General features: G+C 44.8%; 1 protein-coding gene across 7 annotated transcripts in view; it reads left to right on the forward strand.

The window, feature by feature from the left end:
* RIN2 (Ras and Rab interactor 2) overlaps positions 1 to 26,134 on the forward strand; it is a 135,863-nt gene that overhangs the window by 88,595 nt on the left and 21,134 nt on the right. For all 7 annotated transcript variants that reach the window (XM_065632913.1, XM_065632919.1, XM_065632916.1 and 4 more), the window contains 5 exons: positions 4,440 to 4,532; positions 16,044 to 16,138; positions 21,033 to 21,222; positions 22,011 to 22,122; positions 24,658 to 24,730. In XM_065632913.1, coding sequence (XP_065488985.1) covers positions 4,440 to 4,532; positions 16,044 to 16,138; positions 21,033 to 21,222; positions 22,011 to 22,122; positions 24,658 to 24,730 — 563 coding nt within the window. The remainder of the gene's footprint in view (positions 1 to 4,439; positions 4,533 to 16,043; positions 16,139 to 21,032; positions 21,223 to 22,010; positions 22,123 to 24,657; positions 24,731 to 26,134) is intronic.

Genomic DNA, 26,134 nt, shown 5'->3' on the forward strand with positions numbered 1-26,134 from the left:
GTTTAGTGATGGCATTGAGTGTCTTCCCCCTATCCTTTTGTCAGTATTTGTAAGCAGAGACTCTTTTCCTCAGTCAAGTCTTGTTAGGTGGGCCAAGAGGTCAAACCCCATGGATAGGAACTAAGGAACAGAAAGCCGGAGCAGTTACACAGCCTCAGTTCCTTAGGAAAATGAGCAGGGTGGGGCAAGAAGGCAGGGCAGGGATTGTTTGAGCTCCAGGGGTGGCTGTGGCCATTGCTTTCCAGCTCAGCGGAGGAACACAGGTTGTCTCGTCTTTGCTAGGACTTTTAGCTAAAGAAATTGGGACGTTTTGCCTTGTAAAAGCAAGACTGGAATGAGAGGATGAAAGGGAAGGATCCTGACAAGTCCAGGGAGATGGTGATTGGCACTACTACAGTTAAGTGTAAGAACGTATAAAATACCAAATAAAATTGTGGGAGAGTGAGGAACGTAGGAGCTGTTTTGACAAGAAGTCAAAGGAAGAAGGAAAATGAAAAGCACCAGTTTTTAGAAACCTACAGCTCATGTGAGTCTCAGCATTCATGGAGTGGCAGTGCCTCTGAGAGAAATTTGCCAAGCAGAGAAATCATTCCTTTTCCCTGCCCTATCTTGTTCTTTACACACACAAGCTTTGTTCTGGATTGGAAGAGGTGCAGGAACAGTGCGCTGCGTGCAGGGCAGATGTGCTGCGTGCAGGGCAGATGTGCTGCGTGCGGGGGGGCTGTGCTGCGTGCGGGGGGGCCGTGCTGCGTGCAGGGCAGATGTGCTGCGTGCAGGGGGGCTGTGCTGCTTGCAGGGCAGATGTGCTGCGTGCAGGGGGGCCGTGCTGCGTGCAGGGGGGCCGTGCTGCGTGCAGGGCAGATGTGCTGTGTGCGGGGGGGCCGTGCTGTGTGCGGGGGGGCCGTGCTGCGTGCAGGGCAGATGTGCTGCGTGCAGGGGGGCCGTGCTGCGTGCAGGGCAGATGTGCTGCGTGCGGGGGGGCCGTGCTGCGTGCAGGAACCAGTGAGCAGTGGAGCCCCAGGAGGAGCCTGGCACCTGCTGCCCACCAGAGCTGTGCAGGCTGCCGAGGGGGTGAAGTACCGACCACTTAAACACAGAAACGGCCATCTGCCAGATGGCCAGACAAAAGGTCACAGGAATTATGCAGCGAGCAGGTTCCAGCAGCTTGATGACATTTTCAGATGGGTTTCTGAGCCGTCACCCAGGCAGTGTCCAAGCTAACCCATCTAGATGCTCTGCCTCAGTCCTTAAAACACACGAGAAGAGAAAATGCTCATCTCCGGGATGTACAGAAGATGATGTGTATTTCTCCACCCGGCTTCCCAATCAAAGAATATTTTCCTGTGTGACAGCCTCATGCTGTCCAAACTCAGTTCCAGAGCAGTGGTTTTTTAGCCTGTTTTGGATCTGAATAAGCATCAGATGTGGACAGCTGTGTAGAGAAATGAAACCTCCCGACAGCAGGTTTGTTTTTCTGCAGTTGTGTCTGTGCACCAAGCGGAGGTACCTCTGAACTCCCCCGTGGGAGACGGGTAGGGACCCACCCCCAGTTTTTGGATCGTTGCACCCACCCCTGGCCATACATTTTACCAACCGGTCTTAATATCTAGTTGCATATTGGGTGGCCTAAAGAAAGCACATGCACCAAACACCCCCACCAAAAAATCCCCTAACCTCCCCCCCCCCAAAAAAAAAAACCAACCCACACACACCACAAAACCCAACCAAACAGAAAAACCCCACAAACAAAGACAACAAAAAAACTACCACTACCCTAAAAACAACAAACAAAACACGAAAAACCCCACGAACACTCAACAACAGTGTTTCCCGCTGTGCTGATTTTAATCAGAAATACTGAAAAGCAGTCAGACAGGGAGCAGCGTTGAGGTGAGCCAGACCAGTTTGGGATGACACGGTGACCCCAAGCGCAGCGTGGATGGATTCAGCGGCTCTGCGAAGAGGGGGACGTGAGCCCAGAAAGCCATCATACCAGATCAACAGGAACGGTAGTATGTTACATAAGCAGGAACTATGAGAGCAGCTATAGAATAGTTTAGAGCTTCAGAACCTCTTACAAGCAAATTGAAAATTGGTCTTGTTTGAAGCTTTTGTCTGAATTAGAGCCATGCTGCTCTTTGAAGGGCAAACTCTGTTTGTGTGTTTGCATTCCTCTGTGTGTTTGTGTGTGGAAGCTTTTAAACTTTGGGTTTGAAACAAAATGAATGTAAAAACTTGGCATGCGTTTATTTTGGTAACAGGATTGCACGCAGACGTCCTCGTGGTTAAATTAAAAAAAAAAAAAAAGAAAAACCCAAAACATTAGATTTCCTGTGAAAGGGTTGTTGTTTGCAAATGGAGTGATTCATGGCTGAGACTAGAGATGCACATTCAGCTGCGTGATCTGGCTCATAAACCCCTGATGTAGCTCATTTAAAATCTATGTGGGGGTTTTTTGTGGGTTTTGTGTGGTTGGTTGTTTTTTTCCCTGTGGATTTGAATTTGGTGTTGTCATTAAGAGGATAGCATCAACCTGGAAAACGGATTTTTTTTTCCCTAGTTTCTTCTTGGGTTTCCTGGGTTGGCCTCCACCTCAGGTCTTTCAGATGCAAATTCCCTTTTCAGAATTAATTGAAAGAAAATATTTTAATTTTATAATTATAACTCTTGTTATATGACAACCTGTAGATTGTTTAGAAGAGCCAATATCAAATACCAAGCCTCTTTATTATTGAAACTGTAAGTAAAGCAACACAGATCTCAATGCTTTAGAGCCTCGTTGGGAATGTGTTCCTGTAAATATGCTGATTTACGAAGTTTGATTATTTTAATTTTCTCCCTCAGTGCTGTTTTTTGTCTTCTCTTGGTCATCCTCTAGAGTTTGACTTTCACAAGGGCGCAGAATTCAGGATTTTTCTTTCAACTTTCAAGGTCTCTGTCTGGAAAACAGGCTGGTTCCTGAGCTTTCAGGCAGGGATGCTTTTTAACCAGAATCTAAGTGGAAAAATGTAACCTTTTCTCTGCTCTTGTGGTATGACTTCTGGAAACAGAGGGAACAATTTAAAGCTTCCTGTTACATATTAAAACCAAGAGAAAAATGTTTCTATTCTCCTGCTTCTACCTCTCACCCTTTTCCATTACTGGTGCTTGCCAGGGCTTTTCATTTAACTCTTTTTTTCTTTTCAGCCCATCCTTGGTGCTATGTGCCCTTGTCCATACCCTCTCTTAAGGCATTAAGGGAAGCAGAAGCGTGTTTGTGCGCACAGGGGTACGTGTCAAATTTCCTTTTCTTCAACTCTCGGCATTCTCTGTTCCAGCCGTTCTGTTTTGCTCGAGTTCCAACTGCGGCCGTGCCACTAAGCATTTTTTTCAGTGCTGCTCCCTGCCATTTGTATTTTGGTTTCTGCTGGTATCAGAGCAAGCTGTGACTCTGCCTTTATCATGTTTTGCACCTGTGATATTTGCCATTTAGGTAACTGAAACTTTCAGCATAACTAACTGCTACGTGATCAGTAAATGTGAGTGAGGGGAACAGTAAGGATATTTAAATGTAATTATAAGCTCACTGTTAAAAATCCTAGAAGGACTTTTTAGCCATGGAACTTGGGTCCTGTTTTGTTCAGAAGTTTGTTCACAAATTGCTGGTGTGAATTGGTTGTGACTTTAGAGGAACTCTATTAATCAGCTGGAGATCACTCCATGATATTTCTCTTTGCGTGCGTATGTTCTAGTTGTGCATATGTTCTAGTTATGCGTTATTATATTCTTATGGGTATTAAACCGCTTATTCAGTTTACCTGACAGTGGAAAATGCAGATTCTTCCTAACTACATCTTCAGTTTCTCTCTTGGACTTAACTCTCAGAAGACTTAATTGCATTTTAGGAACTTGAAGCGGGATTTTGGCGGGAGTGTTTGGGGTTGGTTGGTTTGGTTGGTTTTGTGGGTTTTTTGGTTGGTTTGGGGTGGATTTTTTTACATTCATGGTAATGTGTTTTCTCCCTTGTGGGTGATTTTTTTTTTTTTTTTTTTTCCCCTCCTGGTCAGCCTCATTAATACTGTCATATGTGAGACTGGATTGTAGTGACATCTAGCATTTTGTTCTATTTGTGCTGCAGGCTGAGCTCAAGGAAACAAACAAGCAATCATTACGTTTTAGCATTCTTTTTTGATGAGCACATTAAAATCCACTCACAGCTACAGGATCAGCTGTGAAGAGAAGGGAAGAAACATGGAACTCTGAGCAGCACCGTCTTTTTCAAGCAATTTATGGAAAAATAATAGACTAAAGGGATATGTAAGGACTCTGGTAGGAAATAAATGGCACCGTGTTGTTGACAGAAAGGGTTTCGGCAGGCGGCTTGTTGTGACTGTTTCTGTGGCTTAGAAAGGAATTTCCTACAGACTGGACTAACCATTAAAAAATGTCTCTGCTTTTAGGAGTTCAAGGCGTACAGTGGACTCTTTTTGGGGAAGATGTCATCTTTGACAATGAAAGACCGTTGTCTGGACAAAAGAGGAAGTTTCTTTAAGGTAAATGGGATATTTATACAAAATGTACCTGGTTTTATGTGAAACGACTGCTGCAGAATGTGCAGTGCCATCTGTGATACGTGGCAAGCCTTTTCTGTAATATGGGAAGCACTTCACTGAACATCTCTTTTTGCAGGTGCTATTCATGGTTAGAACCACCCTGCTATTTCATGTTCGTACTGTTTTCCCGTGCAGGTAACAGAATATTCAGCGTAAGCCAGCCTGTGGCTTTCTTCGCTGCTAATGCTGGGCACATAAGCTTTATTTTACACAGGCATAAAATGATGAGAGCTGTCATAAACTGCGTTAGTGTAGCTTAAGGTGGCGGCACCGGGCGACGGCCTCCCGGGGCCCGGGCCAGGCCTGGGCGTGCGGCGGGGCGCAGGCCTCTGGGGCGGACGTGGCGCCGGAGCTGCAGGAGGCTGGGCCCTCAGCGCCTTCGAGCGCTCCCCAGAGCTCTTCAGAAACGCGTTTTTCCCTGGGCATGAATATCTGGTGTTTTGTCTCGCTAACCTCGTTACAGCCGGCAAATGGAACCTTGGGAGCTGCTTGAGAAGGGATGCGCTTCAGGGTGGCTGCCTGCAGTCATTAGGTTCTGCGCATCTCCTGTGATCATCCTCACTTCTGCGTAGTTATAGATCACTTCTGTCTCTGGGAACTTGTGTCAAGGATTGAACCTGGTGACTTAATTTTGCTTTTTCCCAGTACTTCCTGCAGAGTTACCTTGGGTGATTGGCCTCAGGTCTGCTCAGCGGTGGGAGCTTTGCTCGGGCTTGAGCCATCACGCCGCAGAAGTGAGCATGGCTCGCCACGTCCTCCGTTCTGCCTCCTGCTTCGTGTGAGGTTTGTTAAAGCTTTGGAGACCAGTCACAGGGCTTTTGGGGCTGCAGTGACTTTTCCTCTTTGGCTCACCCAGAACTTCATGTGGTCAGCAGTAAACAGGGTCTTCTGGGGACAGGAACTGCTTCTTAGTTTTGCAACACACTTTTGTTACATCTCACATTTCGTAAGCACAAGCATTAACCTCGTTTGATGGCAGTCCACAGCCAGATCAGGAGAATGGTCATATTTTCAAATCATAGCAAGAAACTGTGTCAGTTATGGGGAATATTTCTAGGTTGCCATTTGTGCATGTGCTGAAGGAATCATGATGTCATTGAGGCTGTAAGCAAGTGTCCATGTCATTTTCTGCAGTCTTCTGGTATCTCCTTGTGTGAGTAATTCTTGTGTGAAAAATAGATGGTGGAATAGCTCTTTTGTGCACCTCCTGTTCATGATGCCATGGCTGTAGTTACTAAAAATGATTAGGAATGCAATATGCCTGGGCAATTTCAAGATACTGAACTCCTAAGGCCATAAGAAACATTGCCAATTAAGAAACTGAGGTTGTCCTAAATTTTCCTAAGGAAAGCCTGGCAGGGAGATGGCCCTGAAGAATAACGGGAATGAAAGGTGCCTCCAAGCCACGTTTTCCAACCTCTCACCATCCCTGGGAAGCTGGGCCACTGTTCTGCGCCCAGAGTGTCGATGTGGAAGCTGCAGTCAGCATGTCCAGTGCGGGCGCAGTGCGCGCGGTGTCTGCGTGTGCACTTGCGTGTGCCGTGAAACCGCCTTCTCTTCCTTTCCCTGTCCTACATTTGTGAAATTGTGACAAGTTACGTTTGCTACAGCTGGACGGATGAGCAATGGAAACACTTGGCACACCAGATTTTTGTAGTTTATGTTATTTTAATTTGTCTTGTCTGTCTGTGTTTAGGAGACCTAGTAATTAAGATACAGCCTTTTACTCATGCTGACCTGTGCTTCAGAATGCCCTCTCAGAGACACAGACTGTGCAGTGTACCTCTGCATATGGTTCTCGTATTGTGCTTGTTACTTTACAGTTGCCCAAGAAACCTTTAGCATGTTTCTCAGGTCACTTTAATCTTCATAAAGAGCATCTTACTGTTCTCAGCAATGTTTATGAGAAAATTAGTTGACAAATACCAGTGGGAAACTCCAACTTTTCTTTCTGGTTCTTAAATAGTTCTCGTTGCTGTAGCTTCTAACCATCTCTTAGTAATCTTCACATTCAGTATTTTGACTGTTAGTACACCAGGGAAACAGTATTGTCCCCATGTTACAGAGAACAAAGGCCTATAGTTCTATAGGCTAAATTCTCTGGAGCTTTTGTATCTTGCAGTTGGTGAAGGCTCAGAGCCATCATGTAGTAAAAATGAAGCAAAGATGGAATCAGGCTTGGGTAGTTCTGGGACTGAAGAGCTTTCCCGTGGTTATGGAGGGAGTCCGTGGTAAAGCAAGGAACTGAATATATGTCTCTGACAAACATCCGTTTTACTGAAGCATCCTCCTTCTCATCAAAATGTTCCAATCTTTATTGAATTGGCAACACCACTAAAGCTCTTCTGTCCCAAAATCAAACATCAGGTCAAACTTCATTGCTTACAGTTGAATAAGACACTGAATAATATTAGTGGTCTTGGGAATTCATAGCTCACTGTGCAAAATAACCAGAAATTGCAGCCAAGTTATCAAAATAATTAATTGTATTCAGACATTGGGACAAGTCTAGAAATAGCATTCCCGCTTTGGCTCGTCTCTGGCGCTTCGCCACCTCGTCACACAGCGTCTCTTTGAGGGTTGCTGCGCTCTGCTTATCAAAGCAGGAAGGAACAGCCGCGATGCCGAGGAGGATGCAGGTTTCCAGACAGAATGAAAAACGAGATGCTGGCAGGAAGGGCGGGTGGTAAGTGCTGAGGCTCATTCATCCAGTCTGATACCGATACTTGCTGTCTTCAGCCCGTGTTCCCTTGCCAGATTAGGAGCGCCGATCTTACCTTTTCCTCTGTAGCTGCTGTAAATCTCACGCTCAGAAACATTCTGCAGTGGGCACTGTGGCTGACTCTTAATGCACTCTCAGAAAGATGGCAGCTTCAGTAATTCTTCGTACAACCTTATTCACATTTCAGCACAAAAAATAGGAATTCAGTTGCCATGCAGTGATGGAAGAGTGATTTTTCTAGTAATGTCCTGAAACAGACATCAAGCCAAAGCCACTTGGCTTCCTCTTGGGCCTGGGAAGCTCTTCATGAGTTGGACGAGTACGAAGACGTGTGGCTCTGCTGGGCTTCCGCGGGCGGCAGCGGTCGGCGCGCCTGGCACGAGCTGCCCCGGCGCGCAGCGGTGGTGCCCAGCAGCTCCGCAAAGGGGACTGCAGCTCCGGTGAACACACTTGCTCTGAATTTTGCTGCTTATATGACATCCTGAAAGATGTAAAAATGAAGTGTGTGTTCTGGTGAGAGAGCGCTGAGGAGCGGAGATGAGTTTTTGGTCTCTGTGTAGGAATTACATTGTCACCCCTGCCAGGTTACGGAAGGTGATATCTGCTCAAGCTGAAGCATCAGGAGAGGGGATTAGGAGTTTAGACTCGGGACAGTGGAAATAAAGCCGAGCAAAACGTCTCACAGACAATGGGAGCAGGAAAGAATCTTAAATGCAAATCCACATTTCATAAAGGATTTATTGTTATCCAGCACCGCTTTGAGAATTAAGTGTTTCCATCAGAAGTCTTGTCCCGGTGCACTAACACGACAGACGGCATGAGCCTTTCCAGATGTGGGAGTGCGGATGGGCTGACGGACCTGCAGAGCAAAACGCTTCCCTGCTCTCCCCAAACAGATGAATGGGACCTCTACAGAAGACGTGAAAAATTATTGTTGCTGTAACAATGCTTTCTCAGTAGCAGACAGCAGCATCCTGGGATCAGAACCAGTGTGTGAAAACACAGAAAAAAGCTCTAGAAAGGTAAATACTTGAAGAAACTGACTATAGATCCTGGAGCAAAACTGGACCCTCAGGATGCATCCCCAATTCGTATTAAATTGTAGTTATGAAGGATGAACAATGTGAGAATTTTTCCATGAATAAATGACAGGGTTTTGTGGTGAAATTTAAAAAAGTGTTAAACTTCCATAGCTAAACAATAGCAAAGAACCGTGATCAACAGGTCATTCCAGCACGGCTGCTATTAAACAGAAAATTTGTGAAAAAATCATGATTTCCACAGATACACTTTGAGATGTCCTGCAAATGATACAGGTGGGGGAAAAGAAAAGCAAGAGGAAGAAGGGGCTGGGTAGAGGAAAAAACATCCTGCACAGCCTAAGCAACCATAAATTTACAAGATGACCAGCTAGAGATCAGACATCCACGGCTGCAAACCTCTGGCAAGAAAGGTGCCTTCATAAAGGAAAATGAAACTAATCACGAAGCAATAAGAGTAGTCCAACATAGCCAACATCAGTCCTGTTGAACAAAGAATCACTTGACAGTAAGCATAGCGTGATGCATTATGAAAAGAACCATCACGGTTTAAGATGTTTGAATTTCATTATTTCATTCATGGATTTTAGGAATGTAAACAGTTGGCACTTGGGTACTTGTGGCAATCCAGTGTTGAGGGTAGGTTTGGTTAGGGAGTACAGTACTGGGCTGCTGTGTGAGCTCATGCTGAGTCATAATTATTATTTGGGTTTACAATGGTTGTACTGTAGTTTCTTTTTAACTTCCAGAACAGTGCTTTATCAGAAATAAACTCCAAAGGAAAAACATTAGACACAAAAATGGCTATTTTTCATGCTATATGAGGTCTCTTTTTTTTTTTTTTTAAATGTTAAATAATTCACGACCTGAGAGGATGTCATACTTTCAAGTACATTTCTTTTCATGTAAATTTTCCTTCTGTAACATATCAGGGTGATACCTATTTCATAGTCGTAAATAACCTGTGACAGATTGCTTCAGATTACTTTTTACCTCTTGGGGCTCATGTATGTTGTTTTACACTAAGAGAGGCCTCTGACAAATATATCCATCCACTTCAGTTGTATTTTCCTGTGGAAACTGCCTTTTGTGGTCTTGATTTCAAGTCTGTTGAAACCGATGGGTGACTCTTCCCATTATTTCCAGCAAAATAGGAATCATACTCTTTGTGAATAGAGAAGTCTGTTTGAAGAATTCCTTCCGCTAAGAAGGCAGCAGTCTGCTGCTGCTTGTTTTCTCGGGGTTGGATCTAATAATAATACACACCCAGGATCCTTCCTGCATTTTGTAGAAACACATTATTAACAGCTCAGCTTGTTGATGCTCATCATGCAAACATCACATAGCCTGCATAATGACCAGAAGTTTAATTGATCCTAAATACTAAAGAAATGATGTCATCAAATCATGAGTATACCTCGTGTTATTTGATAGAAAATGATTTGTCAGGTGCTGTTGCATTACTATGTGTCAGTTAATTGCAAGAATACCCAAATGATGCAACTCCAAAACACCTCTTTTTTTTTTTTTTTTTAAATCAGGAGAAGAGTAACTTTATTACATGGAAAAGATTTTAAGGAAAATAAGTTGCTGTTTGTAGATAACATTGGCAGTTAATTTTTAAAAAAGAGAGATTTATTCCTGTGGACTCTGTAGGTCAGGTTCAGGTTGGTGCTGAGCACCTGGCCGAGTTCCCTTGTCCGGGACGTACTGACTTCTCATAGACTAAGGAAAGGCTGCCGGGTGTCACGGAGTATATGGAGTAAACCCAATAAATTGGGTCTGTAGAAGAGAGTGTGAGCATAAGAATGATTGAAATGTGTCATTTTGTTTAAGTTACATTTAGAAAAACAAAAAATAAAATCACTAAACAGAAAAATTCCTCTCAGGAAAGAGTTTCTAACAAGTTCTCTTCAAGGCAGACATGGAAATTAAAAAGCGTTATGATTACAGTGTGTTCAAGGTAAAACTGCTCTGCAGTGCATGCCTTGTGCTATTCTGATTTAAAGCATTTATAAGTTAAAATCTGTTTTAAAAAATTTGTTTTCAAGAACTTTAATCATATAAGCAAGTACCTTTTGCAGACAAAGATGTGAGAGGCAGGTGTGTTAAAGAGGCTGAACATGACAGCTATACAAAACCGACTACAAATAACTTCCAAAGATAAACAGGATATTGGAAAGCCTCAGTGTGCTGCCGTGGTTAGCTTGTAGGTATAAGTAAACACAAGAACTAACCACGGAACTGCAGTGTAGGAAGGTTATACAGCATTTAAATTCTTTTGCATTGTCGATCTGTTCCATCTTCTGGAGTCAAACTGATACATGAAATGATAGCGTGAAGTGTGGAGTGTCAGCTTGAATTTTTGAGCATGTTATTGTGCTTTCAGTACCAGTTGAATTAGAATTCTTTGCTGCAGTGCGCAAAGATTTTGTCATCTGGGAGGGAGTTGTTCTGCGAGGGTTTTTTGTTTGTGAGTTTTGGTGGTGGTTTATTGGTTGGATGGTTTTGGTTTTGTTTGTTTTTTGCAGCTCTGGTTGAAGGCGGTTAACGCTGTTCAGTCAGTTACAGCCAGGTGGCAATGCAGCAAGGCAGGCGCTGAGGCAGCGGCTGAGCGCCCACGGGTGCTTCTGTGGAGATCCTTGTATTGTCTACTTTCCAAAGAAAGATGCTGAAAACCTCTTTTGTTGTGCAAACCGTTGGCCTGTGAGCCGCTTGCTCTCTGTAGGTGTGTCAGAGAGCAGGGCGCACTCTCTGCTGTCATGGTTCTTTATGGCAGCGATTGGTCTTGTGGATGCAAAGACCAAAGTGATGTTGGACACGAAGAGGAGCTACTTAAGCCAAGCTCCCTCATCCCGTCGTCGTGTCCAGCCCCTGGTTCACGGGGAGCAGCAGCCTAGCTGTCATGCAGTTGTTGTAGGAGTTCTGTAGGGAAGGATGTCGGGGCCGTGGTGCTGGCAGCTTACGATTCAAAAGCAGCTGCTAACGCGAGCGGCAGCGTGGCGCCGGCCGCTCGGCCCGCAGCGCCCCGCCGTGTCCCGTGCCCGCCGCTCCTGAGCGCGGGGCTGGGGAGGGAAACGCGGGGCAGACTTGGGGCTTGGGTGGAGAACTGACGTGCCCTCCCCTTGTTCCTGATCAGCTTTTCTGCATGGGTGGCTGATTCCTCCAAAGAAGCCAGGGGATTGCCTAGCAGTCTGTGTCCTGCTTGGCTTGAATGTCAAGCCCGGAGCTGACACTTGAAGGAAGACTGTTGAAAGAGACGCATCTGTTAGCAGGTAGGGCTGGCGTGATCCCTGTCAGTGATTTGATGATAATCCCTTCAAAACTAAGAGGTGGCCAATTCCAGCTCGATGATTCTGAGTGCGCCTGTCTCTGAGACACTCAGCGATTTGCCTGGGGTTTCCTCGTGCTCCATGCAAAGGAAGGAGCTGGGAGTGGGGAGGTTCCTTCGGCGGTCCCTGGCGGTCCCCCGGTCAGGCCCTGCGGCGGGGATCGCACGGAGTGACCAGGGCGGGGAGCACTGCATTGTGTTGCGAACTCAATGAAAAGGCTGCTCTGCTGACCAGATTCAATACTGAATGCAGCAGAGATACAGCCCGCAATACATCTGTTTCATTAACAGATTAAATCCTCAAATAGTGTTTAATAATATGGTGAGCTTCATGAGTTCGTGTTTTAAACAGTCACATACAGCTTCAGATCACTGTGAATCACTTGCCATCTATAATAAGGCTCCAGGTGGTGACTCACGTTGTGTGCTGGTTGCTGACTAGCGTTGCCTTCCTTCTGGGATGGCTCCAGCAACCGTGACAGAAAGCCCTAACGTATTTACAGCTGGCTGAATTGCTCATAGTCGTGACTACTTGGTGCTTGAAAAACTTCACGCTCTCACAGTACATAGGAAGCATCTTCAGGGAATGCCGTGATTGAAAACTAAAAACTAAGCCTTGCATCGTCTGCTAGAATAGTTAAATTTTTAGCCATTACTGCAGGACAAAGCACAGGAGGCGGTTCTGTTCTTGACGTGGCTGTGCTCATGACTCCTCAGACAGTGTTAGAGCCTTTGTGGCTATCTGGTGGGAAAAGAGAAAAGGCTGCAATTTGGTCAGTTCAATGATAATTCAATTCTCGGTTGTGTTCAGGTGCAACTTTGGGAAGGTTTTGACAGCAGTAGAAAGTTGCGGCAGCAAGGAAGGGCTGCGCGCTACCTTACTGCAGCAGTTGGGAGGTCAGGAAATCTGAAAAGACTGGAAACTTCATAGTAAACAGAGAATGAATTCCACTTTATTCATTCAGCTGCCGGAGAGACTGGGAGGATTTAATCTGAGAAACCTACTGTTGGGAGGCTAGTACGGAAGGTGGAAAGCTGGTGCCCGGTGCGGCTGGGAGCAGAAGGATATTGCCTTAATTTAAGGTCCGTCTGCTTCTTAATCTAAAAGTTCGGCTTCCTCGCACTGAAGTAAATGAAAATTTGCGAGTCTTGTCTTTGCGTACTTGAAAAGTTGAAACACATCTCTCCTGAATGGAGCACAGAAAATATAGGGCAGGTAAGCGGTGAGATGTGTGCCAAGGTATGTAGGTAAAGGTGTGAAGGTTGACTAAAAAGAACGAACAGAAGACTGTGCTGAGCAATTATGAGCTGTTTTACGGAACTGAAATGAAAAGCTTCATAAGAGCCAGAAGGGATAAGAAGGCTACGAAAGCTGGAGAACCATTGTAAGGCTTGTGTCAGCAGCGTGTGTTATTTAGCAGTAACAATTTGTATGGTTGTGTGTGACTACCTCATTGCACTTAGAAAAACTAATAATGAATGAAGACTGGCGAAATAACAACAGGAAATCCATTGTGTCAGTATTTTACAATGCTATTAGTTATTTAGAACTACTTTTAAGAAGGCACATTCATGTTTGAAACTAATCAATAGTTTAAGAGTCATTATTGTGGCTAGAGACTGTGATGGATTGCTCTTCAGAGATTTAGGCCTAATAGCGCTGATCCTTCCACTTCTACTGCTTAGTCACAGCTTGGAAGAGAAATGCAGGTTTTTTGTCTTTTTACACTTGTTGTCAGCTTCTCCATTTTGAATTAATTGACTGTTGAACTGAATTAGTGGGTCTCTTTACAGATACAGAAGGATCACTGTACAGAAGGATTGCTGTTAAAAATTGTCTAATATATCAGCTAGCTCCAGTTTGGGTTTGTAGCCAAAGACTTTCCATAGAACAATTGCTCTCTTTTTCTTTAAAACCTGAACAGCAACCTGAGCGATTAAAAAAATTTATTTAAATTTCATGCTTTTAATGGATGACTTGAAGTCTTGGCATGGCTTGTCATAATTTACTTTTAAAAGAAAAATATTTGATTTAAATATCCTGGGAGCTGTTCCTTAGACCGTCGTGCGTACACTCCCGCTCTGAACACAGTACATGATGAGGGTGTGCAACTTTCTGGTAGTTATTTCTTTTCATAGTGAGTGTCAACCCAAAAGCATGTGTCCTGCTGCTGAACAGACGGCTGGAAGACCCACGTGGTCTGAGTTCCAGAGGTGTCCTGGTCCGATTGCGGAGTTTCGGGTGGCTGGTCTGCGTTCCTGAGCTGGGGCATAGGTTCTCTACTCCAGGGTCAGCGCAAACAGCCGCGCACCCTGGGGTGTTCGCTGGGCCGGCGGAGGGGCAGGGCGCGCTGGCCATGGGGGCTGGCGGTTTGCAGTGGCCCGCTGGGCGGGCGGATGTCCTCCCAGCCTCGTCCCGTCCTCTGCTCCTCCTGTCTGCGCTGGAGACCGGGCTCAGGCTGGTAAGCCAGCAGAAGTCTAACCAAAAAACAAAGTGAAAAAGTCGTAGAATCTTTTACAAGCTGAACCAGCTATCGGGGCTGAATGAACAGCCAAGCCAGCCCAAGGGAAGAGGTGGAACCTCCCTGTTTGGGGGCAGCACACCACAGCAGGAAATCCCCCCGTCGGGTCAGTGAGAGTTGCAGCTGTGTTACGTTTCAGAAGATTACAAGAATAAACGTATTAAGGATGATGATGCTAGGGCAGTAGAGGCTTTAAAAGAGAAAAATCAAGGCAGTGCGACCTGCAGGACGCAGCCGCCGTGGTAGGGCCTGGCGCTGCTGCCTGAGCACGCAGGTCCGTGCTGCCCTCTGAGGCGATGCCGCTGCCCCGAACACTGTCACACGTGCACGGTGGTGCCCTTCCGTGAGGCTCATCCAACAGCAGCAGCACGTGTGTTTTTCACCGTGTAAGCCAATGTGGGGGCTCGTGCAAAAGGAGGGAAGACCTGACCCCGCAGGGTGCTTGGTGGCTGGTTCTGGAGGCGCTGTTTCGTGGGGGTGCGGTGAGGAGCAAGGCTGCTCCGTCAGGACGCTGCGGATTCCTCCTGCTGCTCCGTCTCCTGGTCGGGAAGGCCTTGCTCACAGCTCCCTGCAGTGACTCAGGGGTGCTCGAGGGTTGGCAGGTGGAAGATCTTGGTAAACTGTGTTGCTGGTGGTACGGTGTGGCTGGGAGCTCTGACCTTGGCAGAAAGAAGCCTGTGGAATGGATGTGGTGTATGGTAAGTCATTCTCAACCTACACTTAATGGCGCTGGCCTGTTGTAAGTAGAGACTGAAACTTCCTTGGAATCGATCAAAAGAATGCTGCACGGCAAGGAGGGCGTGAATTTCTGAGGCAGGGGAAAACTTCCAACAGAACAGTGTAGGAAAATGTTGCCTGCGATTCCTTGACAATGCTGCTGTACTGAGCTACCTAATGCTAGTGGGACTCAGGGTCATGTCTTGTGGGTGACTACGAACTGTTCTAACTTGGACTGGAAAGCTGTTTGTACTTCATCTGCCAGGTTTTTGTTTGTTTGCTCGGAGGTGTGGGGGTGGCAGTGGAGGAGGTGGCATCACTGCAAACCTTTTGATGAGCTGTCGCCGCAGGCAGGAGGGGGGCACGCTGCCAGGGTTCGTGTGCTGTCATGGTGCGATGTGTCAAGCAAACTTGATGCAGTTGCTGCAAAGAATGTCCAAGACAGTGTCCCTTGCAAACCTCATAGTTGGTTTCTGCTGAACCAAATGTTTCCCAGACATCTGGATAGCAAATGCCGTGTTTTTCAGGATACAGCCCTAGTGCTAATCTCACTCACTTTAAAAGGCGTTCTTGCCATCCTGTCTGGAATTAGGATTGTATTCCACCGGAGCTGAAGTGTTACAAGGCAGTTCTCTTTTCAGTTCTGTTCACGTGCAGTCCAAGACCCAACTTGAAAAGCAGCTGCCCATTTCTTTCTTGCTTCGTTACTTTTCATCCACCGCAATATCGTGATGCTGGCTTGGTGTCCCTTCAGAAATAACCCTTGCAGATGGAACTCTTCTAATCATGTTTTTTCTTGTTATTTGAGAAAGTAAGTGCTACAAATGATCAACTCATTTAGTTCTTTTAAGCTGTTGCATAATATATTTACTAGATTTAAATAAAAAAGCTAGCCGACCTGAAAGGTTTTGTACTGGTGCAAAACAAACATTATTCTTCCTTCACAAATGATTGTAATTGTGCCCAGCCCTTACTTTTTCCTTTGCAAGGGGAAGTCCAAATAGGATGCAATTTAAAAAAAAAAAAAAGTTTGTAATCTCTGGTGACTAAACTTGCCCGGACTTCTTTTCCACGCCTCTTCCACTCACTTGACGTCATACTATTTTTGTCCCTTTCTAGCTCATTGACACAATTGCCTCGGAGATCGGAGAACTGAAACAGGAGATGGTACAGACAGATCTTACAGTGGAAGATGAATCTGCTGATTTGCGAAGGTGATTAAAATGTTTATTTGCTTAGTTCCTGGAGGTGTACCATGGCAGGAATGTTTTCATTCTGCTCTCTCCTTGGGTGGCTTATGTCCTGGCACTTTCCATCCTACCAACACGGGGCGGGGGTGGAGATAATTTTGCTCTTGATTCCAGGAATTTGCCTTTGTGCAGGAGGAGTGCCCAGAGATTCAGTTGTTCTGTGTATTTGCCTTAATATCTTCTGAAAGCAATGGAACTTCACTTCTACTTCCTTGTTACCAACCTTGGATACTGACGAATGTGTAAAGCGGGAAACTACTGATGTTATTTTCATTGTCTAGGGCAATGAGCTTTGCTTTCACGCTGTAAAAGCTGAAAATATCCATTGCTTCAGGTGGCTCCGTGAAGATTCAACATACAATAACATGATTTATTCATGTTCTCAGGCTAGGAAGTAAAATATTGACTGTTATGAGCCCATGCTTTTGTGGAATATGTGTTTAAGTTCATTTATATGTGAATATCCTACACGGTTTTTTTTAAAAAAAAAAAAGGTAGGTGGGGCATTTTTTTAACCCTAAAATGTTTCAAGATGCAGTTCTGGCTTTTTAACATAGATCATGCCATACAGGTATGGGCTATGGAAACTTGTAATGTTAAACTTGTACCTTTAAGTGGGCATAGTGGGACTCCAGCATTTGGGCTTCGCTATGGCTGTTGTGCATGATTGCTAAAGTCTGTTAAACTTGCATCTGGAAGATATTCAATATTTTAATCATTGTGTTAACAAGAGAATGTATTTTTGTACTTACTGTTGAAATATTTGTTTCAAGAGCAAGGCAGTGGCCTGATGCAGGCGTTCTGTCTGACTGCACGGTCTGGGCCAGCCCTGGAGCTGGGCGCTTTGTTCTTCAATCAGCGAGTTAATGAAGTTGATAACAGTTTGGTATTTAGAACTACATCCATGTTTTTAGCTTTTTTTCTTTCTATAAATACTTTTGAAATGTGATAAAACTGTGTACAATACGTGTTTGAATTATTTGAGTAAAACATTGAGCAGCACCTTTGCCTGAGTGGTAAGAATGTAAGACAGCTGAACTAATTACAGTCCTTGGCCATGGCCCTGGTGCACATTATTCAAGTTTTAAAGCTTTTGAAAGCACAGTTCTTTCACAAGGGCAGACAGTTTACTTTCTCCATTTTGGTGGCTTCAGCTAATTAATTTCAACAAGCATTAGCTAATTTTCAGTTAAGAAAGGGCTTCTTGTATCTTTGAATACACCATGTACATGAAAGACTAAGATCTACTAGTTCTAAAATCTTGGTGGAAACACTTAGCTCGAAACAGTCCATTAAATTACAGATCCGGGGGATTTTTTTACTGATATATATCTATTTAATGGATTTTTAACTGCATTTGTTAATTTTGAATGCAAAATATATTTTGATTAAAATATGTAAGTAAAGCCAACATTAAAAAGTGAATAATGCAATTTCCATTATTACGTAACTGAATTCAATTTTGTGTTTTATTTAAGTCATCGCGAGTTGTGTTGAAACTCGTCTCCCACTAGAGAGGAACCAGTGTAGTGCCCCTGCATTATAGCAGACCATCTGTGGACCATTGGTTTGAATTTTGAGTTTGAGGTGACTTAGATTGTCTTTTATTGGAAGTCACTGAAAACAAACAAACAAAAACCCCAAACAAACAAAACCAAAACAAAACAACCCCCCCAAACAAACAAACAACAAAACCACCCCACCAAAACAAAACACAAACAAAAAAGAAAAAACAAGGGGGAAAAACAAACAAACAAAACCCACCAAACCAAAACACCACCAAAAGAAATTTTAAAAAAAATTAAAGTAAAACCAGGAGAGAAATTAAATTGTTGCATTATATATAGCATATTTTGCTAGTGTTTAGATTACGGCAGCTCATTCTGTATACTTGAATTAATCAAGTGATTGTGAGGAATTCAAAGGGTTCTTCTTTCGTGCTGTTGTTTCCAAAGAAGTTACACACACATCCCTGCCCCAAGTAATTTTACGGTCTAACGCTAAGAAGTGACAGATTTCAGAACTCCCGTGTGTCGGGGTTCGACTGTGTTTAGTGCCCGGACCGCCCGTTACAGCGGTGTGGGAGCAAGCCTGGGCCCCCCGGCCGGGCTGTGGGAGCTGCCGCGGGAGCAGCCGTGGGCGCCGGGCTGCGGGAGCTGCCGCGGGAGCAGCCGCGGGCGCCGGGCTGCGTTCGCCTCCTGCTCGAGGGAAGCGGCTCCTCGTAGGACGTGTGGTTTGCCAGACCTGGCTTTTCCAAGCTGTGTTTTTGCCAGGGTTCACCCAGTCTGATCTCTTTCTTCCTCTTTATGTATTATTTGGATAGTAAATAATTTTTAAGTGTTGTTTTTTCCTCATTTACCTTCCCGCAGATTGCAATAACACACTAGTACTGACCCGGCTCAGGTGTGTCGCGGCCGTTTGACCTGGCAGGGTTTAGGAGCGTCAGAAAGTCTCGTCATGATCAGATACTCATAATCTTTGGCTTATTTCTTCAGGTGGCAGGCGCAGCTCCCACGAGGAGGTGCGTGCGTGTCTGGGTCAGTAAGGTGTGGGCTCACACGTTGCGTTCCTCCTCACCTTGGCATGTGGGAGGGATTGTTTACATAGGTACCTGGAGGTTCCAAAAACCCAACAGCTCCTTATTCAAATTAATCTTGTGATTTGTAACAGTTTGGGTGTGTTTGACAACATTAAGCCAGCCGTACGGAGGAGGGGCACTGTGATCCCATGTACACGTGGGGACTTTCGGTGGCTTCAGGTTGTTTCGCGGTCGTGAGCAGTTCCAGGCCTCGCAGCTGGTGCCAGTCATACGCCTTCTTTTGCATGTGATGTAACTTTCTTTTGTAGGCAAAAAGCGTTTCCCTCTCAGACGTGTTCCCTCTGCAACAAGCTTAGTTTCCACCTCTTGCCCCAGGAATCGCAATAAGTGGAACCCGCAGGCAGTGTCAGTGTGTAACTTGCGCTTTGCCACGGCCGTCTCCGGTTTGTAACGTTGCTAACCCGCTCCAAAGGTGAGCGGGAAGTTTCTGAGCCATATTTACTGGAGATACAGCTCGCGAAAACACTTCTGTGATTCACAATGAGACTTTTCTGGAGATTCATACGTTACAACATGTAGGTTCTGCTGGGACCATGGCTGAAAGAGGAACCCAGGATTCCTATTGCGGCAAGGGCAGAGCCCTGTCGTAACCAATACAAACTCTGCTTTCCTCCTGCTGTGTGTTTTGTGCCCGTCGAAGGCATATTGGCAGTTACTGACACCTTCTGACACTTGGGGCGGGAAGATCTCTGCATCATAGGTGTGTTGCAAATCGAAAAGGCATCACATCATAAATATCAAAGAGAGAAAGAGGACAAAAAAGAAGGCAGAGGCACATGGGTGATCTGGTGGTGATAACTGATCCAGGTAATCAGAAGTGTGAGTGATTGTGCTAGTTCTTATCCGATCCTGCAGTGAAGGTTCTCTACCCCTTTTACTTGCCTTTCCAGCCCTGACCAGAGATGCTGCAAGTTGCTGGCCCAAGCTAGAAAAAAGCCGTTTGGTTGTTTGGGAATCTTGTCGTTTGGTTGGTGGGGTTTGTTTTGGGGTTGGGTTTTGGAGCACGGGGTCGGATTTTTATTTGTTCTTAAGTATTCAGTGCTCCCCAGCTTGTGAAGTCTGCACCCGCTCACTCTGGGTACAGTAGCTGGTACAATGAAGATGGTAAATGCTGTTAATGGCGCTTGCAGCCCGTCCAGAGGAGCTGTGGGACAGTTCGCAGCGGGGAACGGGGCTGCGTTTTCCGCTGCCGCTCCGGCCTCCGCGGCGCCCACCTGTGTCTGCAGTGAGTCACCCCTGAGCTCGCGGGGTGCTTTTTGTCTGTGCTCAAATATTGACACCAGGGTAACTGCTCTGTAGTGACTTCTGGTACTGGAAGAACCACAGGATGTACTTCCAGCTGAAAAATGAGGAGTTTGAACCACCAGCACAGGTGTAATCGTACTGAGTGTTCTGTATTATATGAATGACGGTGAAGCTTTGCATAGCAAAAGGAGTTTTCAAAGTATTCAATTTATTTAGATTTTTAATGCATAACAAGTGTCTGTAGCCTCCAAGAATTGTACTTAGAGGGTGTTATTTGGAGGATTTAATCTCTCTCTGTTTTTTTTTCCTCTCCTTCCTTTCTGCTTTTTGTTTTCTCCTGACTGAGGTATCCAACCACTCATTAGCACAGGGGAACAGAGATGGATGCACAGCTGCAAAGATGGCAGGGCTGGTGGAGCACAGACAGTAGTCTGGAGAGAAGATGAGGTGATCCTAGTTTGTAGGCTTCTGTTGTGAAAATAATCCCTACAAGCAAACAGAGAAAGTGCTTGTGTTTGGTGCAGCGGTCTCCAACAGGTAGTGAGTCGCTCCATTGTCAGAGTATTGAACAGATTTTTCTGGCAGGCAGGACAGAGGAAGATTTCTGTTGGTTGCAGTTTTTGCAGTCTATCTGGAAGTAAAAATATCTGAATTATATCAATACCTTTGAAGAAACATTTTTCCAGATGTGAACATAATGAAGAAAAGGGGTGAAATGTTCAGTCAACCATGTATGCATATACATCTGTATCTGAACTGATTGCCAAATTTCAACAAGCTAATAGAAGAACGCTAAGGTTTAAAGATAGCTCTTAAATTGAGGACAACTGAAAGAAAGAAGGCTTGTGGATAAGAGAATTTTTGTGTATGCTAACTATACGAATTCTCAGTAGGAAAAATACCAGTCCAGAGTGCCAGCAGTGCCATTAACTTTGTGATAACTCTGTTTGCTGAACTGAGTGGTGGTTTAGAGGAGGTTAGCATGTCTGATTTATTTTTTTTTATTTTCCATAGACTAGTAAAAGACATGGATGTCTCTCCTGAGAAGAATGATGTAAAAAGCTGCCCCCGGGACTCTGGATATGACAGCCTATCCAACAAACTAAGCATATTGGACAAACTCCTCCATACTCACCCTGTGTGGCTGCAGCTTGGTCTGAATGATGCTGAAGCCATGGAAATTCTGCAGGCCCAGCCTCCTGGGGTAAGAATTTGCATTTTAATTTATTTGATGCAAGTGTTAACAAAAAAAACCAAAACCAACCAAACAAAAAACCAGCACCACACCTCCACTTCTGTGTTTTGAATAATCCAAGTGAGGGCTTCCTGAGCATTTGGCAGCTGGACCAGTTGGAGTGTGACTCTTTACCTGGGCTGATTTGTTGGGGGACTAGTTTGGGGTCCTCTGGAGCTGAGAACTGGACTAACTAGAGTGCTGCAGTTACAACTACAAGCTAACCAGGGTTGTATGTGACATATGTATTTCCCCCATAACAAGAAAGTAACAGATAAATAGGAAACATCAGTATTTTATCCTTCACTGATGCCTGCATTAAAGTTGCTAGGATGGAAACCAGGCCCTCTCAGCTTGGGTGAGGCTGATGGCGAATTTCCAATGCTGCCTCCATCCTGGTGCAGAAGGGTTGCCTCAATGGGCTGGAGGGACACAGGACTGCTCTACCATCAGTCTCCTCCAGATTCTGCTTGGGATTTGCTGCATCTTAAACTGGAGAGCTCACAGGCGTGCATAATGGACTTGATGTCATGTGTCTGTGTTATACAAGGATGAGACACTTTCCTAAGTGTTCTGCTGGCATTTTACACCGAGCTGTTGGGCCTGATGCAAGAGTGACTGAGTAAAATTCAGAGACATTTTATACAGATCAGAGATCATGAACTGAAGTTGTTCTGGTTCCTTTTGTCTATAATATGTCTCCATTCAGGCATCTGTGATGAAGCTAAAACCATGTCCTTTTGCCTTCTCCACAACAGATATTTCTGGTTAGGAAATCTGCAAGATTGCAGAAGAAAGTAATCTCTCTGCGTCTGCCCAGTGACTGTGGGTCCTGTCTAAAAGAATTTGCAATAAAAGAAAGCACATACAGTAAGTTGTGAGTTACATACTTTTCAGCTATTTGTCTCCAAGCACTCTGCACTGGTGAAACTCACCAAAGATGACACCGAAACTCATGCAGATACTGTCCCATGCTGCCTACAGTGCTTTCTGCATAGGGCTCTGCGGGCGGGTCGGGCATGTCCTGGAAAAGGGGAGATGCGCAGAAATGCTTAAGTCTGTGCTGGACACTACTGGAATATTTCACTCGTGCACTTTGCTGGATCTAGGATTTATTGATTATTGGGGGTAGTTACCCTCTTCTGTAGAAACACAGTCTATAATACAGTCTGCTGTCAATGAATGTCCTTGCATTTTCTTGTACGTGGGGGGACTGTTCCTGAATGCAACTCTGTCATGAGTTCTCTCAACAAATTCGAGTGTGGGTTTTTTAGCGGTTGTGGGGTTGGTTTGTTTGTTTGGGGTTTTTGTTTTGTTTTGTGTTTGTTGTTGTTTTTGTTGTGGTTTGGTTTGGTTCTTTTAATGTAGTAACTATTTGGATTTTAACCCTTTGGAACTGTTTCTGATGTGAGATCAATGATTTTTCTTTTTTATTTCCAACTATATTTGTTCCCTGTTCTCTAATAGAAATGAGCAAATGTTAGTTCCAGTCAGTTGCAAAACAATACTGCCCTCATGTCTTTAGAGGGACAGTGTGAAAAATAGGTTCGAGATATAGGAATGAAAAAAGGAAGCTGCAGCTGGTGCATATTATATGTGGTGCAGAAGCTGCAAGGGGAGCAAATGGTTCATTTTTACAAGAAAGTGAAAACTGGACAAAATCTGCAACCACTTCAGTTAAACTTCCCAGAAGCGGAGAGTCTGCAGTATTAGCAAACTGAGATAATTTTACTTGAGTTTTTCCTTTTTACCTCTCCCTTTCCTGCCGCCAGCAACAAAAAGTTAATTCTATGTGTCTGGTTTTGGTTCCAGTCACAAACAGGGCATGGCAAAGACAAGAGAAAGTTACCAGTGATAGCTGAACTAGGAGTTGTGTTCGTAGGCTTGTTATACTAAGGAATTCCCTCTCCCTCATCTAGAAAATAAAACAATAACATATTGTCTTTCATGAATGAAATTTTACCACAAGGGGGAGGTGTCTGCTGGTGTTTTTACTCACCAGTAGTGGCTGAGGTTTTAACTGTAGCCAGGGATCGGAACACTGGTCTGGTCTTGGCACAGCCCGCATCACCGGCATGCTGACTGTCTGCACTGTCAGCGTCTCTCTTAAAGAAACCCCCTTTTCCTGCCACATGAATGGCCAGGTTGACCTGTCCTTCCGTGTAAAGTATGGATGAAAGATCAGTGCCTGACCGAAGTTTCCGTCTGGTTCGCGTGCAGACTGTGTAGTCAGTAGCACTGGAACCTTGGCATGGGGCAGTGGCCTTACAACAGGGAGTCCTGACAGCATTACTCCTTCGCTACTCACTGAGAGGCGTTGCTGAGGTGTCCAAAGCTGCAGCCTGGATTTTGGCTTCCCCCCCAAACCCAGGAGTCTGCCTCATTTCTGTCCGAAGCATCTTCGGCAGTGGACGTGCTCTCCTCGGGAGACGTGTTTCAAAAGCGTTCCTCTGCCGGTGAACCAGTGACTGTGTGTGCCGCACCAGGCAGGGATTCACCCTCCATCTGGCCTTTCGAACGCGGGGAGGGGCTGCAGCAACCACGGACTTCACGTTCACCCCTTTGCAGAAGTTGTTGGAGGCTGCAGGAGGCCGGCGGTCTGCGCTTCGGGGACCTGTCGCACACCGTCGTTGCGTTTCATAAATGCTGCTCTTCTGTTCTGGCCTCAGTCATGTCCAGAGGTGAAAGATCTGGATCGTTTCACTCTAGGAGCTGCTTCTGCTTCATCTTCGTAGTCATCGGGTGGGATTTGCCACTGCAATCAGAGCGAGCTTAGTGTGAGGTGGCAACCACTTCTCTGTCATTATTACTGTGAACAAGTATTCATATCAATAAGAAGCAAGGGTATGGAGTGGGGAAAAATGAAAGGCATTGCTCATGTCTTCCTCACCTATTGTGCAAGGCAATGGAGCAAAGCAGAATTGTGTGAGGGGGTTTTTTTTAAGGGCTTTCAGGTTAAATGGTTTTCTTGAAGTGAGTGAAAATTTATCATCTCCCATTAGGTGCTAACGTGTGGCGAGAAGACAAGTAGTAGAATGGAATGTAAGAGAAGGAAATAAGAGATTTTAACTTAGGTATATTAATACACTGGGCAAATAAAACCTCAGTTATTGTCTGTTAGCAAAATGTGCAATTCTAATCACACTTGGTCTCTTTACCAGGAATTAGACCAGACGTTTGGAATACAAAAACAAGCCTACCACCAAGACTATCAGTATATTCTTGAAAACGCTTGTAGCAGAGACGTGTACACCTCCACACCATTTCCTCTTAACCAAACTGTAGTTAGTTCGATGGTGCAAACTTAATAATTTTATGCAAAAATCTGAGATGTGTTTTATTAAGCTTTTCTAAGAAATGGTGGATAGATGTGTGATTCTTTCCTTTTTGTAACTTTCTTTGCAGCATTTTCATTGGAGGGGTCTGGAATAAGTTTTGCTGATTTATTCAGGCTCATTGCTTTCTACTGTATTAGCAGGTAAGACGGTGTTGTGTTCTGAGTTGCATTTGCTAGACTGTCTTGAAAAAAGAGAGTCTCAAGGACTTGGTTCGGCATGATATTCATGTTGCAAATCTACAGATATTCCTGGGTAGTCTTAGAAGGTAATGGGAGAAATAAGAGGTAAGAATCGGAAGCAAGTCTCCGTCTTATTTGTCACTGATTATTGGAAGGCTGCTGTTAGGTTACCCACCCAACTGTGAGGTGTTGCCAAGTTGAACTTTAGCTGATACCTTGTAATGCTTAACTCCTCTGTAACTCATTTAACAGGCACAATAAACTGTCTTGCAGTGTGCATTTATTGGAATTGCTAGTAAAAACCATTTTTTGAGCATAATGGAAAAATGTCAGATCACACTGTAGAATATGACAACTGAGAGATGAGAATGTAAATTGTGAACAAAAAAAAATGGCCTGTTTATCGTTGCCCAACTTATTTTCCAGGTAGTATTTAGAGAAAAAATAGCTGCTGTTTTTAATCTTTTAAGTTGTTTTCAATTTGAATTTGGTTTACTGGTGAAAACTTCTGTACTGATGCTCAAGCCTTTGACATTTGTCCATAGGCAGGACATGGCCAAACTGCACATCTGCGCATTTTCTGAAGGAAGGGAGAGAGGTGGCTTTGATGGTCTTTGTCCTTTCATTGCAACGAGGTTGGCACTTAGTGCTGACGGGGTGATCGGTGGTGTGGGAGACGCTCACTCGGGATGCACTTAGGTTGCTGTGCTCATCATTTTTGTTTGTGGTGAAGCATCTGGACCCCCTTTGTCACAGGCCTCCATTTCGCCAAGCTGTAGATGCATGTGGTGAAAGAAGTGTTCGTACCACATAAGTAACTGGCCAGCACTCGGATGATAAATGAGCTGACACTGCATTTGAAAGCAGATTAATGATGAGAGATTCCCTTATCTTGTCACCCTTTCAGTTCTGCAGACTAGCCAGGCTCTGGTAAATTCACTCTAAGTGCCTGCAGGGATTGTGCAGCAAATGTGGATTTCTTCACATTAGCTTATCCCTGATCTTTCACTGAAGGCTCCAAGTTGCTTCGAATTTGCTAGAAGTAAGCCCACAAACACACAGTAGATTGTTACCTTGCTAATGAGTCTCGTAACTGAGAGTCTCTTCCTGCAAAGTGGCTTTAATTTTCATAGTGATATTTCAGTCAGCCAAGTGTGAATTTAGTGTCCTGATGCAGTCAGGCCTCCCATTGAGGAAGCGCACACAAAACTGCATAACCAGGCTCTTCACCTGTTTATCGTTCTGTTCCTTTTCTTGTTGCCCTTTGGGGAAGGAAGTGGAAAGAGTGTGGTGATCACAACTTAGACATGGTGTTAAAGCTTTCCTAGTGCATCTTCTTAAACACAACTTGAGCTGCAAACCCAC

Source organism: Caloenas nicobarica, chromosome 3, assembly GCF_036013445.1.
Source record: "Caloenas nicobarica isolate bCalNic1 chromosome 3, bCalNic1.hap1, whole genome shotgun sequence".
Taxonomy (NCBI): domain Eukaryota; kingdom Metazoa; phylum Chordata; class Aves; order Columbiformes; family Columbidae; genus Caloenas; species Caloenas nicobarica.